General features: G+C 52.4%; 1 protein-coding gene across 2 annotated transcripts in view; it reads right to left on the reverse strand.

The window, feature by feature from the left end:
* The window catches only part of RHPN1 (rhophilin Rho GTPase binding protein 1), a 58396-nt gene that overhangs the window by 24709 nt on the left and 16136 nt on the right, over positions 1 to 17551 (reverse strand). Inside the window, exons 3-4 of one of the 2 annotated variants that reach the window (XM_072151010.1) lie at positions 14863 to 14978; positions 577 to 705 (exon numbers count right to left, since the gene is read on the reverse strand). In XM_072151010.1, the coding sequence (XP_072007111.1) occupies positions 577 to 705; positions 14863 to 14978 (245 nt within the window). Of the gene's footprint in view, positions 1 to 576; positions 706 to 13350; positions 13502 to 14862; positions 14979 to 17551 lie in introns of those variants that run through there. The other variant, XM_072151011.1, reaches the window with a different exon arrangement.

Genomic DNA, 17551 nt, shown 5'->3' on the forward strand with positions numbered 1-17551 from the left:
AGGGACATGGTACAGGCGCCCCCAGGGACATGGTACAGGCGCCCCCAGGGACATGGTACAGGCGCCCCCAGGGACATGGTACAGGCGCCCCCAGGGACATGGTACAGGCGCCCCCAGGGACATGGTACAGGCGCCCCCAGGGACATGGTACAGGCGCCCCCAGGGACATGGTACAGGCGCCCCCAGGGACATGGTACAGGCGCCCCCAGGGACATGGTACAGGCGCCCCCAGGGACATGGTACAGGCGCCCCCAGGGACATGGTACAGGCGCCCCCAGGGACATGGTACAGGCGCCCCCAGGGACATGGTACAGGCGCCCCCAGGGACATGGTACAGGCGCCCCCAGGGACATGGTACAGGCGCCCCCTGGGACATGGTACAGGTGCCCCCTGGGACATGGTACAGGCGCCCCCAGGGACATGGTACAGGCGCCCCCAGGGACATGGTACAGGCGCCCCCTGGGACATGGTACAGGTGCCCCCAGGGACATGGTACAGGCGCCCCCTGGGACATGGTACAGGTGCCCCCAGGGACGGGTTATGTGGCGGCTGTGGTTCGGCACAGCGAGTCGTCACCTGTCGTTCTGATAGACTTCCACCGAGCTGTTCAGCTCCTCCAGCTCTTCTTTTAGCAGCTGCAGGTTGGAGTTGACGTAGCTGAGCTCCAGCGCCACCGTCTCCTTCACCTTGTGGTTGGTGGTGGCCCTGAAATATCACACAATGATAGAGACCCCCTGGTGAGTGACCTGGGCTGCAGTACCAAGCACGGCCACTATCCAACATGTGGCCACAACAACTTAAAATAGGGGATATGTCAGCCAGGGATAGGGGAAGGGTTGGACCCCACTGGGCTAATAGACATAATAATCACAGTATACCTCCAGCCATACTAAGGGGAGGACAGAAGAGTCCAGAGGATGGAGGAGGAGGAGAAGAAGAGTCCAGAGGATAAGAGAGGAGGAGAAGAAGAGTCCAGAGGATGGGAGAGGAGGAGAAGAAGAGTCCAGAGGATGGGAGAGGAGGAGAAGAAGAGTCCAGACGATGGGAGAGGAGGACAGAAGAGTCCAGACGATGGGAGAGGAGGAGAAGAAGATTCCAGAGGATGGGAGAGGAGGAGAAGAAGAGTCCAGACGATGGGAGAGGAGGAGAAGAAGAGTCCAGACGATGGGAGAGGAGGAGAAGAAGAGTCCAGAGGATAAGAGAGGAGGAGAAGAAGAGTCCAGACGATGGAAGAGGAGAAAAAGAAGAGTCCAGACGATGGGAGAGGAGAAGAAGAAGAGTCCAGACGATGGGAGAGGAGAAGAAGAAGAGTCCAGACGATGGGAGAGGAGAAGAAGAAGAGTCCAGACGATGGGAGAGGAGAAGAAGAAGAGTCCAGACGATGGGAGAGGAGAAGAAGAGTCCAGACGATGGGAGAGGAGAAGAAGAGTCCAGACGATGGGAGAGGAGAAGAAGAAGAGTCCAGACGATGGGAGAGGAGAAGAAGAAGAGTCCAGACGATGGGAGAGGAGAAGAAGAGTCCAGACGATGGGAGAGGAGAAGAAGAAGAGTCCAGACGATGAGAGAGGAGGAGAAGAAGAGTCCAGACGATGGGAGAGGAGGAGAAGAAGAGTCCAGACGATGGGAGAGGAGGAGAAGAAGAGTCCAGACGATGGGAGAGGAGGAGAAGAAGAGTCCAGACGATGGGAGAGGAGGAGAAGAAGAGTCCAGACGATGGGAGAGGAGGAGAAGAAGAGTCCAGACGATGGGAGAGGAGAAGAAGAAGAGTCCAGACGATGGGAGAGGAGGACAGAATAGTCCAGACGATGGGGAGAGGAGGAGAAGAAGAGTCCAGTGGATGGGAGAGGAGGAGAAGAAGAGTCCAGACGATGGGAGAGGAGGAGAAGAAGAGTCAAGACGATGGGAGAGGAGGAGAAGAAGAGTCCAGACGATGGGAGAGGAGGAGAAGAAGAGTCCAGACAATGGGAGAGGAGGAGAAGAAGAGTCCAGACGATGGGAGAGGAGGAGAAGAAGAGTCCAGAGGATAAGAGAGGAGGAGAAGAAGAGTCCAGACGATGGGAGAGGAGGAGAAGAAGAGTCCAGACAATGGGAGAGGAGAAGAAGAGTTCAGACGATGGGAGAGGAGAAGAAGAAGAGTCCAGAAGATGGAGGAGGAGAAGAAGAAGAGTCCAGACGATGGGAGAGGAGGAGAAGAAGAGTCCAGACGATGGGAGAGGAGGAGAAGAAGAGTCCAGACGATGGGAGTGGAGGAGAAGAAGAGTCCAGACGATGGGAGAGGAGGAGAAGAAGAGTCCAGACGATGGGAGAGGAGGAGAAGAAGAGTCCAAACAATGGGAGAAGAAGAGTCCAGACGATGGGAGAGGAGGAGAAGAAGAGTCCAGACGATGGGAGAGGAGGAGAAGAAGAGTCCAGACGATGGGAGAGGAGAAGAAGAAGAGTCCAGACGATGGGAGAGGAGAAGAAGAAGAGTCCAGACGATGGGAGAGGAGAAGAAGAAGAGTCCAGACGATGGGAGAGGAGAAGAAGAGTCCAGACGATGGGAGAGGAGAAGAAGAGTCCAGACGATGGGAGAGGAGAAGAAGAAGAGTCCAGACGATGGGAGAGGAGAAGAAGAAGAGTCCAGACGATGGGAGAGGAGAAGAAGAGTCCAGACGATGGGAGAGGAGAAGAAGAAGAGTCCAGACGATGAGAGAGGAGGAGAAGAAGAGTCCAGACGATGGGAGAGGAGGAGAAGAAGAGTCCAGACGATGGGAGAGGAGGAGAAGAAGAGTCCAGACGATGGGAGAGGAGGAGAAGAAGAGTCCAGACGATGGGAGAGGAGGAGAAGAAGAGTCCAGACGATGGGAGAGGAGGAGAAGAAGAGTCCAGACGATGGGAGAGGAGAAGAAGAAGAGTCCAGACGATGGGAGAGGAGGACAGAATAGTCCAGACGATGGGGAGAGGAGGAGAAGAAGAGTCCAGTGGATGGGAGAGGAGGAGAAGAAGAGTCCAGACGATGGGAGAGGAGGAGAAGAAGAGTCAAGACGATGGGAGAGGAGGAGAAGAAGAGTCCAGACGATGGGAGAGGAGGAGAAGAAGAGTCCAGACAATGGGAGAGGAGGAGAAGAAGAGTCCAGACGATGGGAGAGGAGGAGAAGAAGAGTCCAGAGGATAAGAGAGGAGGAGAAGAAGAGTCCAGACGATGGGAGAGGAGGAGAAGAAGAGTCCAGACAATGGGAGAGGAGAAGAAGAGTTCAGACGATGGGAGAGGAGAAGAAGAAGAGTCCAGAAGATGGAGGAGGAGAAGAAGAAGAGTCCAGACGATGGGAGAGGAGGAGAAGAAGAGTCCAGACGATGGGAGAGGAGGAGAAGAAGAGTCCAGACGATGGGAGTGGAGGAGAAGAAGAGTCCAGACGATGGGAGAGGAGGAGAAGAAGAGTCCAGACGATGGGAGAGGAGGAGAAGAAGAGTCCAAACAATGGGAGAAGAAGAGTCCAGACGATGGGAGAGGAGGAGAAGAAGAGTCCAGACGATGGGAGAGGAGGAGAAGAAGAGTCCAGACGATGGGAGAGGAGGAGAAGAAGAGTCCAGACGATGGGAGAGGAGAAGAAGAGTTCAGACGATTGGAGAGGAGAAGAAGAGTTCAGACGATGGGAGAGGAGAAGAAGAAGAGTCCAAACAATGGGAGAAGAAGAGGACAGACGATGGGAGAGGAGGAGAAGAAGAGTCCAGATGATGGGAGAGGAGGAGAAGAAGAGTCCAAACAATGGGAGAAGAAGAGTCCAGACGATGGGAGAGGAGGAGAAGAAGAGTCCAGACGATGGGAGAGGAGGAGAAGAAGAGTCCAGACGATGGGAGAGGAGAAGAAGAGTTCAGACGATGGGAGAGGAGAAGAAGAAGAGTCCAAACAATGGGAGAAGAAGAGTCCAGACGATGGGAGAGGAGGAGAAGAAGAGTCCAGATGATGGGAGAGGAGGAGAAGAAGAGTCCAAACAATGGGAAAAGAAGAGTCCAGACGATGGGAGAGGAGGAGAAGAAGAGTCCAGACGATGGGAGAGGAGAAGAAGAGTCCAGACGATGGGAGAGGAGAAGAAGAGTTCAGACGATGGGAGAGGAGAAGAAGAAGAGTCCAGACGATGGGAGAGGAGGACACAATAGTCCAGACGATGGGAGAGGAGGAGAAGAAGAGTCCAGTGGATGGGAGAGGAGGAGAAGAAGAGTCCAGACGATGGGAGAGGAGGAGAAGAAGAGTCCAAACAATGGGAGAAGAAGAGTCCAGACGATGGGAGAGGAGGACCGAGGAGTCCAGAGGATGGGAGAGGAGGACAGAAGAGTCCAGAGGATGGGAGAGGAGGACAGAAGAGTCCAGACGATGGGAGAGGAGGAGAAGAGTCCAGACGATGGGAGAGGAGGAGAAGAGTCCAGACGATGGGAGAGGAGGAGAAGAAGAGTCCAAACAATGGGAGAAGAAGAGTCCAGACGATGGGAGAGGAGGAGAAGAAGAGTCCAGACGATGGGAGAGGAGGAGAAGAAGAGTCCAGACGATGGGAGAGGAGAAGAAGAGTTCAGACGATGGGAGAGGAGGAGAAGAAGAGTCCAAACAATGGGAGAAGAAGAGTCCAGACGATGGGAGAGGAGGAGAAGAAGAGTCCAGACGATGGGAGAGGAGGAGAAGAAGAGTCCAGACGATGGGAGAGGAGAAGAAGAGTTCAGACGATGGGAGAGGAGAAGAAGAGTTCAGACGATTGGAGAGGAGAAGAAGAGTTCAGACGATGGGAGAGGAGAAGAAGAAGAGTCCAAACAATGGGAGGAGAAGAGTCCAGACGATGGGAGAGGAGGAGAAGAGTCCAGACGATGGGAGAGGAGGAGAAGAAGAGTCCAAACAATGGGAGAAGAAGAGTCCAGACGATGGGAGAGGAGGAGAAGAAGAGTCCAGACGATGGGAGAGGAGGAGAAGAAGAGTCCAGACGATGGGAGAGGAGAAGAAGAGTTCAGACGATGGGAGAGGAGAAGAAGAGTTCAGACGATTGGAGAGGAGAAGAAGAGTTCAGACGATGGGAGAGGAGAAGAAGAAGAGTCCAAACAATGGGAGAAGAAGAGGACAGACGATGGGAGAGGAGGAGAAGAAGAGTCCAGATGATGGGAGAGGAGGAGAAGAAGAGTCCAAACAATGGGAGAAGAAGAGTCCAGACGATGGGAGAGGAGGAGAAGAAGAGTCCAGACGATGGGAGAGGAGGAGAAGAAGAGTCCAGACGATGGGAGAGGAGAAGAAGAGTTCAGACGATGGGAGAGGAGAAGAAGAGTTCAGACGATGGGAGAGGAGAAGAAGAAGAGTCCAAACAATGGGAGAAGAAGAGTCCAGACGATAGGAGAGGAGGAGAAGAAGAGTCCAGAGGATGGGAGAGGAGGACAGAAGAGTCCAGACGATGGGAGAGGAGGAGAAGAGTCCAGACGATGGGAGAGGAGGAGAAGAAGAGTCCAGACGATGGGAAAGGAGGACCGAGGAGTCCAGAGGATGGGAGAGGAGGACAGAAGAGTCCAGATGATGGGAGAGGAGGAGAAGAGTCCAGACGATGGGAGAGGAGGAGAAGAGTCCAGACGATGGGAGAGGAGGAGAAGAGTCCAGACGATGGGAGAGGAGGAGAAGAGTCCAGACGATGGGAGAGGAGGAGAAGAGACCAGACGATGGGAGAGGAGGACAGAAGAGTTCAGACGATAAGAGAGGAGGACAGAAGAGTCCAGACGATGGGAGAAGAGGACAGAAGAGTCCAGACGATGGGAGAGGAGGAGAAGAGTCCAGACGATGGGAGAGGAGGAGAAGAGTCCAGACGATGGGAGAGGAGTACAGAAGAGTTCAGACGATAAGAGAGGAGGACAGAAGAGTCCAGACGATGGGAGAAGAGGACAGAAGAGTCCAGACGATGGGAGATGATGAGACAAGAGTCCAGTAAGGGAGGTGGATGTAAGTATTGGAATCTTTAAATCCCTGAACCCTCTGTAGTTCGTGTACTTGGAGCGAGGGGGGAGCCGCATCACACATGCAATGATAGTTTAACATAATAATCACAGTAGACCTCCAGCAATAATAGGAGGACAGAAGAGTCCAAAGGATGGAGGAGGAGAAGAAGAAGAGTCCAGAAGATGGAGGAGAAGAAGAAGAAGAGTCCAGAAGATGGAGGAGGAGGAGAAGAAGAGTCCAGAAGATGGAGGAGGAGAAAAAGAAGAGTCCAGACGATGGGAGAGGAGGAGAAAAAGAAGAGTCCAGACGATGGGAGAGGAGGACAGAAGAGACCAGACGATGGGAGAGGAGGACAGAAGAGACCAGACGATGGGAGAGGAGGACAGAAGAGACCAGACGATGGGAGAGGAGGACAGAAGAGTCCAGACGATGGGAGAGGAGGAGAAGAAGAGTCCAGACGAAGGGAGAGGAGGAGATGAAGAGTCCAGACGATGGGAGAGGAGGAGAAGAAGAGTCCAGACGATGGAGGAGGGGGAGAAGAAGAGTCCAGACGATGGAGGAGGAGGAGAAGAAGAGTCCAGACGATGGGAGAGGAGGAGAAGAAGAGTCCAGACGATGGGAGAGGAGGAGAAGAGTTCAGACGATTGGAGAGGAGAAGAAGAGTTCAGACGATGGGAGAGGAGAAGAAGAAGAGTCCAGAAGATGAAGGAGGAGAAGAAGAAGAGTCCAGACGATGGGAGAGGAGGAGAAGAAGAGTCCAGACGATGGGAGAGGAGGAGAAGAAAAGTCCAGACGATGGGAGAGGAGGAGAAGAAGAGTCCAAACAATGGGAGAAGAAGAGTCCAGACGATGGGAGAGGAGGAGAAGAAGAGTCCAGACGATGGGAGAGGAGGAGAAGAAGAGTCCAGACGATGGGAGAGGAGAAGAAGAGTCCAGACGATGGGAGAGGAGAAGAAGAGTTCAGACGATGGGAGAGGAGAAGAAGAAGAGTCCAAACAATGGGAGAAGAAGAGTCCAGACGATGGGAGAGGAGGAGAAGAAGAGTCCAGATGATGGGAGAGGAGGAGAAGAAGAGTCCAAACAATGGGAGAAGAAGAGTCCAGATGATGGGAGAGGAGGAGAAGAAGAGTCCAGACGATGGGAGAGGAGGAGAAGAAGAGTCCAGACGATGGGAGAGGAGGAGAAGAAGAGTCCAGACGATGGGAGAGGAGGAGAAGAAGAGTCCAGACGATGGGAGAGGAGAAGAAGAAGAGTCCAGATGATGGGAGAGGAGGAGAAGAAGAGTCCAAACAATGGGAGAAGAAGAGTCCAGATGATGGGAGAGGAGGAGAAGAAGAGTCCAGACGATGGGAGAGGAGGAGAAGAAGAGTCCAGACGATGGGAGAGGAGGAGAAGAAGAGTCCAGACGATGGGAGAGGAGAAGAAGAAGAGTCCAAACAATGGGAGAAGAAGAGTCCAGACGATGGGAGAGGAGGAGAAGAAGAGTCCAGATGATGGGAGAGGAGGAGAAGAAGAGTCCAAACAATGGGAGAAGAAGAGTCCAGACGATGGGAGAGGAGGAGAAGAAGAGTCCAGACGATGGGAGAGGAGGAGAAGAAGAGTCCAGACGATGGGAGAGGAGGAGAAGAAGAGTCCAGACGATGGGAGAGGAGGAGAAGAAGAGTCCAGACGATGGGAGAGGAGGAGAAGAAGAGTCCAGATGATGGGAGAGGAGAAGAAGAGTCCAGACGATGGGAGAGGAGAAGAAGAGTCCAGATGATGGGAGAGGAGAAGAAGAGTTCAGACGATGGGAGAGGAGAAGAAGAGTCCAGACGATGGGAGAGGAGGAGAAGAGTCCAGACGATGGGAGAGGAGGAGAAGAGTCCAGACGATGGGAGAGGAGGACATAATAGTCCAGACGATGGGAGAGGAGGAGAAGAAGAGTCCAGTTGATGGGAGAGGAGGAGAAGAAGAGTCCAGACGATGGAAGAGGAGGAGAAGAAGAGTCCAAACAATGGGAGAAGAAGAGTCCAGACGATGGGAGAGGAGGAGAAGAAGAGTCCAAACAATGGGAGAAGAAGAGTCCAGACGATGGGAGAGGAGGACCGAGGAGTCCAGAGGATGGGAGAGGAGGACAGAAGAGTCAAGAGGATGGGAGAGGAGGACAGAAGAGTCCAGAGGATGGGAGAGGAGGACAGAAGAGTCCAGACGATGGGAGAGGAGGAGAAGAGTCCAGACGATGGGAGAGGAGGAGAAGAAGAGTCCAGACGATGGGAAAGGAGGACCGAGGAGTCCAGAGGATGGGAGAGGAGGACAGAAGAGTCCAGAGGATGGGAGAGGAGGACAGAAGAGTCCAGACGATGGGAGAGGAGGAGAAGAGTCCAGACGATGGGAGAGGAGGAGAAGAGTCCAGACGATGGGAGAGGAGGAGAAGAGTCCAGACGATGGGAGAGGAGGAGAAGAGTCCAGACGATGGGAGAGGAGGAGAAGAGTCCAGACGATGGGAGAGGAGGAGAAGAGTCCAGACGATGGGAGAGGAGGAGAAGAGTCCAGACGATGGGAGAGGAGGACAGAAGAGTTCAGACGATAAGAGAGGAGGACAGAAGAGTCCAGACGATGGGAGAAGAGGACAGAAGAGTCCAGACGATGGGAGATGATGAGACAAGAGTCCAGTGGAGGAGGTGGATGTAAGTATTGGAATCTTTAAATCCCTGAACCCTCTGTAGTTCGTGTACTTGGAGCGGGGGAGGAGCCGCATCACACATGCAATGATAGACTAACATAATAATCACAGTATACCTCCAGCAATAATAAGAGGAGGACAGAAGAGTCCAAAGGATGGAGGAGGAGAAGAAGAAGAGTCCAGAAGATGGAGGAGAAGAAGAAGAAGAAGAGTCCAGAAGATGGAGGAGGAGAAAAAGAAGAGTCCAGACAATGGGAGAGGAGGAGAAGAAGAGTCCAGAGGATGGGAGAGGAGGACAGAAGAGACCAGACGATGGGAGAGGAGGACAGAAGAGACCAGACGATGGGAGAGGAGGACAGAAGAGACCAGACGATGGGAGAGGAGGACAGAAGAGACCAGACGATGGGAGAGGAGGACAGAAGAGACCAGACGATGGGAGAGGAGAACAGAAGAGTCCAGACGATGGGAGAGGAGGAGAAGAAGAGTCCAGACGATGGGAGAGGAGGAGAAGAGTCCAGACGATGGGAGAGGAGGAGAAGAAGAGTCCAGACGATGGGAAAGAAGGACCGAGGAGTCCAGAGGATGGGAGAGGAGGACAGAAGAGTCCAGACGATGGGAGAGGAGGACAGAAGAGTCCAGACGATGGGAGAGGAGGAGAAGAGTCCAGACGATGGGAGAGGAGGAGAAGAGTCCAGACGATGGGAGAGGAGGAGAAGAGTCCAGACGATGGGAGAGGAGGAGAAGAGTCCAGACGATGGGAGAGGAGGAGAAGAGTCCAGACGATGGGAGAGGAGGAGAAGAGTCCAGACGATGGGAGAGGAGGAGAAGAGTCCAGACGATGGGAGAGGAGGAGAAGAGTCCAGACGATGGGAGAGGAGGAGAAGAGTCCAGACGATGGGAGAGGAGGAGAAGAGTCCAGACGATGGGAGAGGAGGAGAAGAGTCCAGACGATGGGAGAGGAGGAGAAGAGTCCAGACGATGGGAGAGGAGGAGAAGAGTCCAGACGATGGGAGAGGAGGAGAAGAGTCCAGACGATGGGAGAGGAGGAGAAGAGTCCAGACGATGGGAGAGGAGGAGAAGAGTCCAGACGATGGGAGAGGAGGACAGAAGAGTTCAGACGATAAGAGAGGAGGACAGAAGAGTTCAGACGATAAGAGAGGAGGACAGAAGAGTCCAGACGATGGGAGAAGAGGACAGAAGAGTCCAGACGATGGGAGAAGAGGACAGAAGAGTCCAGACGATGGGAGATGATGAGACAAGAGTCCAGTGGAGGAGGTGGATGTAAGTATTGGAATCTTTAAATCCCTGAACCCTCTGTAGTTCGTGTACTTGGAGCGGGGGAGGAGCCGCATCACACATGCAATGATAGACTAACATAATAATCACAGTAGACCTCCAGCAATAATAAGAGGAGGACAGAAGAGTCCAAAGGATGGAGGAGGAGAAGAAGAAGAGTCCAGAAGATGGAGGAGAAGAAGAAGAAGAGTCCAGAAAATGGAGGAGGAGGAGAAGAAGAGTCCAGAAAATGGAGGAGGAGAAAAAGAAGAGTCCAGACGATGGGAGAGGAGGAGAAGAAGAGTCCAGACGATGGGAGAGGAGGACAGAAGAGACCAGACGATGGGAGAGGAGGACAAAAGAGACCAGACGATGGGAGAGGAGAACAGAAGAGTCCAGACGATGGGAGAGGAGAACAGAAGAGTCCAGACGATGGGAGAGGAGGAGAAGAAGAGTCCAGACGATGGGAGAGGAGGAGAAGAAGAGTCCAGACGAAGGGAGAGGAGGAGATGAAGAGTCCAGACGAAGGGAGAGGAGGAGATGAAGAGTCCAGACGATGGGAGAGGAGGAGAAGAAGAGTCCAGACGATGGGAGAGGAGGAGAAGAAGAGTCCAGACGATGGGAGAGGAGGAGAAGAAGAGTCCAGACGATGGGAGAGGAGGAGAAGAAGAGTCCAGACGATGGGAGAGGAGGAGAAGAAGAGTCCAGACGATGGGAGAGGAGGAGAAGAAGAGTCCAGACGATGGGAGAGGAGGAGAAGAAGAGTCCAGACGATGGGAGAGGAGGAGAAGAAGAGTCCAGACGATGGGAGAGGAGGAGAAGAAGAGTCCAGACGATGGGAGAGGAGGAGAAGAAGAGTCCAGACCATGGGAGAGGAGGAGAAGAAGAGTCCAGACCATGGGAGAGGAAGAGTCCAGACGATGGGAGAGGAGGAGAAGAAGAGTCCAGACGATGGGAGAGGAGGAGATGAAGAGTCCAGACGATGGGAGAGGAGGAGAAGAAGAGTCCAAACAATGGGAGAAGAAGAGTCCAGACGATGGGAGAGGAGGAGAAGAAGAGTCCAGACGATGGGAGAGGAGGAGATGAAGAGTCCAGACGATGGGAGAGGAGGAGAAGAAGAGTCCAGACGATGGGAGAGGAGGAGATGAAGAGTCCAGACGATGGGAGAGGAGGAGAAGAAGAGTCCAAACAATGGGAGAAGAAGAGTCCAGACGATGGGAGAGGAGGAGAAGAAGAGTCCAGACGATGGGAGAGGAGGAGAAGAAGAGTCCAGACGATGGGAGAGGAGGAGAAGAAGAGTCCAGACGAGGGGAAAGGAGGACCGAGGAGTCCAGAGGGTGGGAGAGGAGGACAGAAGAGTCCAGAGGGTGGGAGAGGAGGACAGAAGAGTCCAGACGATGGGAGAGGAGGAGAAGAGTCCAGACGATGGGAGAGGAGGAGAAGAGTCCAGACGATGGGAGAGGAGGAGAAGAGTCCAGACGATGGGAGAGGAGGACAGAAGAGTTCAGACGATGGGAGATGATGAGACAAGAGTCCAGTGGAGGAGGTGGATGTAAGTATTGGAATCTTTAAATCCTTGAACCCTCTGTAGTTCGTGTACTTGGAGCGGGGGAGGAGCCGCATCACACATGCAATGATAGACTAACATAATAATCACAGTATACCTCCAGCAATAATAAGAGGAGGACAGAAGAGTCCAAAGGATGGAGGAGGAGGAGAAGAAGAGTCCAGAAGATGGAGGAGAAGAAGAAGAAGAGTCCAGAAGATGGAGGAGGAGAAAAAGAAGAGTCCAGAAGATGGAGGAGGAGAAAAAGAAGAGTCCAGAAGATGGAGGAGGAGAAAAAAAGAGTCCAGACGATGGTAGAGGAGGAGAAGAAGAGTCCAGACGATGGTAGAGGAGGAGAAGAAGAGTCCAGACGATGGTAGAGGAGGAGAAGAAGAGTCCAGACGATGGTAGAGGAGGAGAAGAAGAGTCCAGACGATGGTAGAGGAGGAGAAGAAGAGTCCAGACGATGGTAGAGGAGGAGAAGAAGAGTCCAGACGATGGTAGAGGAGGAGAAGAAGAGTCCAGACGATGGTAGAGGAGGAGAAGAAGAGTCCAGACGATGGTAGAGGAGGAGAAGAAGAGTCCAGACGATGGTAGAGGAGGAGAAGAAGAGTCCAGACGATGGTAGAGGAGGAGAAGAAGAGTCCAGACGATGGTAGAGGAGGAGAAGAAGAGTCCAGACGATGGTAGAGGAGGAGAAGAAGAGTCCAGACGATGGTAGAGGAGGAGAAGAAGAGTCCAGACGATGGTAGAGGAGGAGAAGAAGAGTCCAGACGATGGGAGAGGAGGAGAAGAAGAGTCCAGACGATGGTAGAGGAGGAGAAGAAGAGTCCAGACGATGGTAGAGGAGGAGAAGAAGAGTCCAGACGATGGGAGAGGAGGAGAAGAAGAGTCCAGACGATGGGAGAGGAGGAGAAGAAGAGTCCAGACGATGGGAGAGGAGGAGAAGAAGAGTCCAGACGATGGGAGAGGAGGAGAAGAAGAGTCCAGACGATGGGAGAGGAGGAGAAGAAGAGTCCAGACGATGGGAGAGGAGGAGAAGAAGAGTCCAGAGGATGAGAGAGGAGGAGAAGAAGAGTCCAGACAATGGAAGAGAAGGACAGAAGAATCCAGGCGATGGGAGAGGAGGAGAAGAAGAGTCCAGACAATGGAAGAGAAGGACAGAAGAATCCAGGCGATGGGAGATGATGAGACAAGAGTCCAGTGGAGGAGGTGGATGTAAGTATTGGGATCTTTAAATCCCTGGACCCTCTGTAGTTCGTGTACTTGGAGCGGGGGAGGAGCCGCATCACACGAGCAATGATAACAATCGTATTTCCAGAGGAAAAAACGGAAAATAACACAGTTTTTCAAAAACAGGAAGAGAGGAACCGACTATCAGCTTGGAAAAATATTCTGTGGAGGGAGAGGGTGATAGTGACAGCCCGGGTAATAAAGCCTAAAGATACAATGAGAGGATCCACAGTTATCAGTCCAACCTCCTGCACTGACCCATTGTAACGACTACACAGAATACAATGGGATATTGATCCCCCTTATCACTGAGGGAAATGGAGACATCTGGACTCTGACCATCATCTTATCAGAGGTCAGCAAATGTGGGGGTGACATATAAATTATATGCATTCAGCCTCTCCCCAGGATGTAATGGCTGATAACAGAGAGTAATAGATTGTATCCCCCCTGTACAGTCTCCTCTCCCCAGGATGAAATGGCTGATAACAGAGAGTAATAGATTGTATCCCCCCCTGTACAGTCTCCTCTCCCCGGGATGTAGTGGCTGATAACAGAGAGTAATAGATACTATGAGTCCGCTCCTGGTCCTATCAGCCAGTGCAGGTCCTGTGTGGAGCACCCAGGGGTCTGGTCCTTTGTCTGGGTCGGGCAGTGTTGGGTCCTTATCTGGGAGGACAATGGCCGCTGACAGACCTCGGGAGACGCTATTGTCCTCTGCGGCTGCTGAATGTTTTATGTGCAGATATGAAATAACAGCCTCCGCGTGTGGAAGACACAATGTAACGACACCGCAGAGCTGAGAAGGTCAGACAGGCAGCGACATAGAGATGTGCAGTGTGTCCATCCTGCAGGTGCACTGCCCCCTCGTCACAATGTGTCAGCGCAGCCGGACATGATCATTATCCGGATAAAGTCCTGAGCCTTGGGGATTTCTAGCCGCGCTGGGGGATTAGTGACCGACCAGAGAGCGCACAACCCGAATTATAGCGGATCACGGAGCAACGCTACACCGGGTCATGTAGGGCAGAGGAGGATGGTGGTGATGGTGAGGAGGATGGTGGTGATAATTTCAGCCTCAGGTGGATTAGAACGAAAGTGACAACAATCTACAGGATATTAAACACCCCAGATAAAAACTGTCTGTAATGGACCCCAATATCTTACCAGGGGTCAGAGGGCATGACCCCAAACACATGGGACTAAACTGCTGCCAAAACCTTCTGTCCCTAACTACACCCAGCCTCCTCCAGACTCTGCTGTCCTCCTCCTCCAGACCCCGCTGTCCTCCTCCTCCAGACCCCGCTGTCCTCCTCCTCCAGACCCCGCTGTCCTCCTCCTCCAGACCCCTCTGTCATCCTCCTCCAGACCCCGCTGTCCTCCTCCTCCAGACCCCTCTGTCCTCCTCCTCCAGACCCCGCTGTCCTCCTCCTCCAGACCCCGCTGTCCTCCTCCTCCAGACCCCGCTGTCCTCCTCCTCCAGACCCCGCTGTCCTCCTCCTCCAGACCCCGCTGTCCTCCTCCTCCAGACCCCTCTGTCATCCTCCTCCAGACCCCGCTGTCCTCCTGCTCCAGACCCAGCTGTCCTCCTCCTCCAGACCCCGCTGTCCTCCTGCTCCAGACCCAGCTGTCCTCCTCCTCCAGACCCCGCTGTCCTCCTGCTCCAGACCCCGCTGTCCTCCTCCTCCAGACCCCGCTGTCCTCCTCCTCCAGACCCCTCTGTCCTCCTGCTCCAGACCCCGCTGTCCTCCTCCTCCAGACCCCCCTGTCCTCCTCCTCCAGACCCCGCTGTCCTCCTCCTCCAGACCCCGCTGTCCTCCTCCTCCAGACCCCGCTGTCCTCCTCCTCCAGACCCCGCTGTCCTCCTCCTCCAGACCCCGCTGTCCTCCTCCTCCAGACCCCGCTGTCCTCCTCCTCCAGACCCCGCTGTCCTCCTCCTCCAGACCCCGCTGTCCTCCTGCTCCAGACCCCGCTGTCCTCCTCCTCCAGACCCCGCTGTCCTCCTCCAGACCCCGCTGTCCTCCTGCTCCAGACCCCGCTGTCCTCCTCCTCCAGACCCCGCTGTCCTCCTCCAGACCCCGCTGTCCTCCTCCTCCTCCAGACTCCATATTTAACCTTCTATGGTATGACCCATCTGCTCCCCCTGGCCCAAGTTGCACTTTGGACCCACAGTGACTGGTGCTGGAGAAATCTGTGACCACCACTGACCTGAAGAGGTTCTCGGCTCCTGCTCTCATCCTCATCTCTTTGTTGATCTGCTGGTTGATGCGCGCTCGCCGGTGCTGGAGCTTACTGCGCTGCGTCTGGGCCAACGGGTCACATCCCTGGAGGACACAGAATAAGGTGCATACTCAATACTGGGGCCATACAAAAGTATATACCCCCCCCCCCATTAACGAGCAAAGTCCAACCAAGTATCACCTATGTGCAAAAGTAAGTGCCCCACATGGCACCAGCACACGGCACCAGCACGCGGCCATTGGTACAAGGCTTTAAAGTGTTTTTTTTAGCCGATATTTTGTATATTATGTAATATTTTGTAGCCTTTATTTGAATATTGTTATTGAATTTTGGCTTTTTAGGTCTCTGTACTTACATTTTCATATGGGTTTAGATTCTTGTTTCAGATTTAATTAAAGTGACAATAACAGTAAAAGTCTAATAAAAGTAATTTGGCCTTGTCCGTCCGGCGGGCGAGGAGTCAGCGAGGCGTTTGTCCGGTCATCGGCTGTTATGGAAATCTTCACCAACCTCGGCTGCTACACAAAGACCCCTCTTCTCTGCAGCTCCAGGGAATGCGGCGGGGACTCTGTGCTGAGTAATTGGGGCTGAGATTTTGGGATTGTGTGAGTTTGGGTGAGAACAAAGACAGAGGGGAAAACAACAAAACTGTCACTTCATGTTAGGAGGGGCCGGGGTCTGCGCTCTACCGGGGCCCCACACTGAGGGGAAACTGCAAGGGGGGGGCCCTCCTGTATTGAGAACAGGGGGGGGGGTAACCAATGCATCCCACCACAAAAAAACTCTCACAATCAATGTCACCAAACTCTGGAGGGGTAATGCACCAACAAGGATCATGGCACAAGAGAGAAAACAAAGTTTTGAATTTCACGATCTGAAGAGTCCAAGAGAGAAACATGTTCTGCTATACACATGTGTGAGACACACAGACATCAGCTACACAGGTACCTGACATGTTCTGCTATACACATGTGAGAGATACAGACATCAGCTACACAAGTACCTGACATGTTCTGCTATACACATGTGAGACACAGACATCAGCTACACAAGTACATGACATGTTCTGCTATACACATGTGTGATACACAGACATCAGCTACACAAGTACCTGACATGTTCTGCTATACACATGTGTGATACACAGACATCAGCTACACAAGTGCCTGACATGTTCTGCTATACACATGTGTGAGACACACAGACATCAGCTACACAGGTACCTGACATGTTCTGCTATACACATGTGTGAGACACAGACATCAGCTACACAAGTACCGGACATGTTCTGCTATACACATGTGTGAGACACAGACATCAGCCACACAAGTGCCTGACATGTTCTGCTATACACATGTGAGACATATACATCAGCTACACAAGTACCTGACATGTTCTGCTATACACATGTGTGAGATACAGACATCAGCCACACAAGTACCTGACATGTTCTGCTATACACGTGAGACACAGACATCAGCTACACAAGTACCTGACATGTTCTGCTATACACATGTGAGACACAGACATCAGCTACACAAGTACCTGACATGTTCTGCTATACACATGTGAGATACAGACATCAGCTACACAAGTACCTGACATGTTCTGCTATACACATGTGAGACACAGACATCAGCTACACAAGTACCTGACATGTTCTGCTATACACATGTGAGACACAGACATCAGCTACACAAGTACCTGACATGTTCTGCTATACACATGTGAGACACAGACATCAGCTACACAGGTACCTGACATGTTCTGCTATACACATGTGAGACACAGACATCAGCTACACAAGTACCTGACATGTTCTGCTATACACATGTGTGAGATACAGACATCAGCTACACAAGTACCTGACATGTTCTGCTATACACATGTGTGAGACACAGACATCAGCTACACAAGTACCTGACATGTTCTCCTATACACATGTGAGACACAGACATCAGCTACACAAGTACCTGACATGTTCTGCTATACACATGTGTGAGACACAGACATCAGCCACACAAGTACCTGACATGTTCTGCTTTACACATGTGTGAGAGGCACAGACATCAGCTACACAAGTACCTGACATGTTCTGCTATACACATGTGTGAGATACAGACATCAGCTACACAAGTACCTGACATGTTCTGCTATACACATGTGTGAGACACAGACATCAGCCACAAAAGTACCTGACATGTTCTGCTATACACATGTGTGAGACACAGACATCAGCTACACAGGTACCTGACTCGGGGTGTGGCCTCTCATTCATGAATACGCTGGACAGCTGAATATGCTAAGGACTCATTGGACCTCTTTTAGGTCATTTGCATACAGCTTTAGGACCTGATTGCTTAAGTTTACAGGCATGTAGAGGGACAATGAAGGGATAGAGGCAATGCTCTCTAATGGCAGTTTATGAAAATATATTTAGTTTTGGGGGTTCAATTGCCTGATGGGTTCTCTTTAACTATACAATTATAAAATTATCCTACACAAAGTGACATAATACAATTACTGCACCAGCAGCAGAATAGTGAGTGCAGCTCTGGGGTATAATACAGGATGTAACTCAGGATCAGTACAGGATAAGTAATGTCATGTATGTACAGAGTGACTGCACCAGCAGCAGAATAGTGAGTGCAGCTCT

The sequence above is a fragment of the Engystomops pustulosus genome, chromosome 5, assembly GCF_040894005.1.
Source record: "Engystomops pustulosus chromosome 5, aEngPut4.maternal, whole genome shotgun sequence".
Taxonomy (NCBI): domain Eukaryota; kingdom Metazoa; phylum Chordata; class Amphibia; order Anura; family Leptodactylidae; genus Engystomops; species Engystomops pustulosus.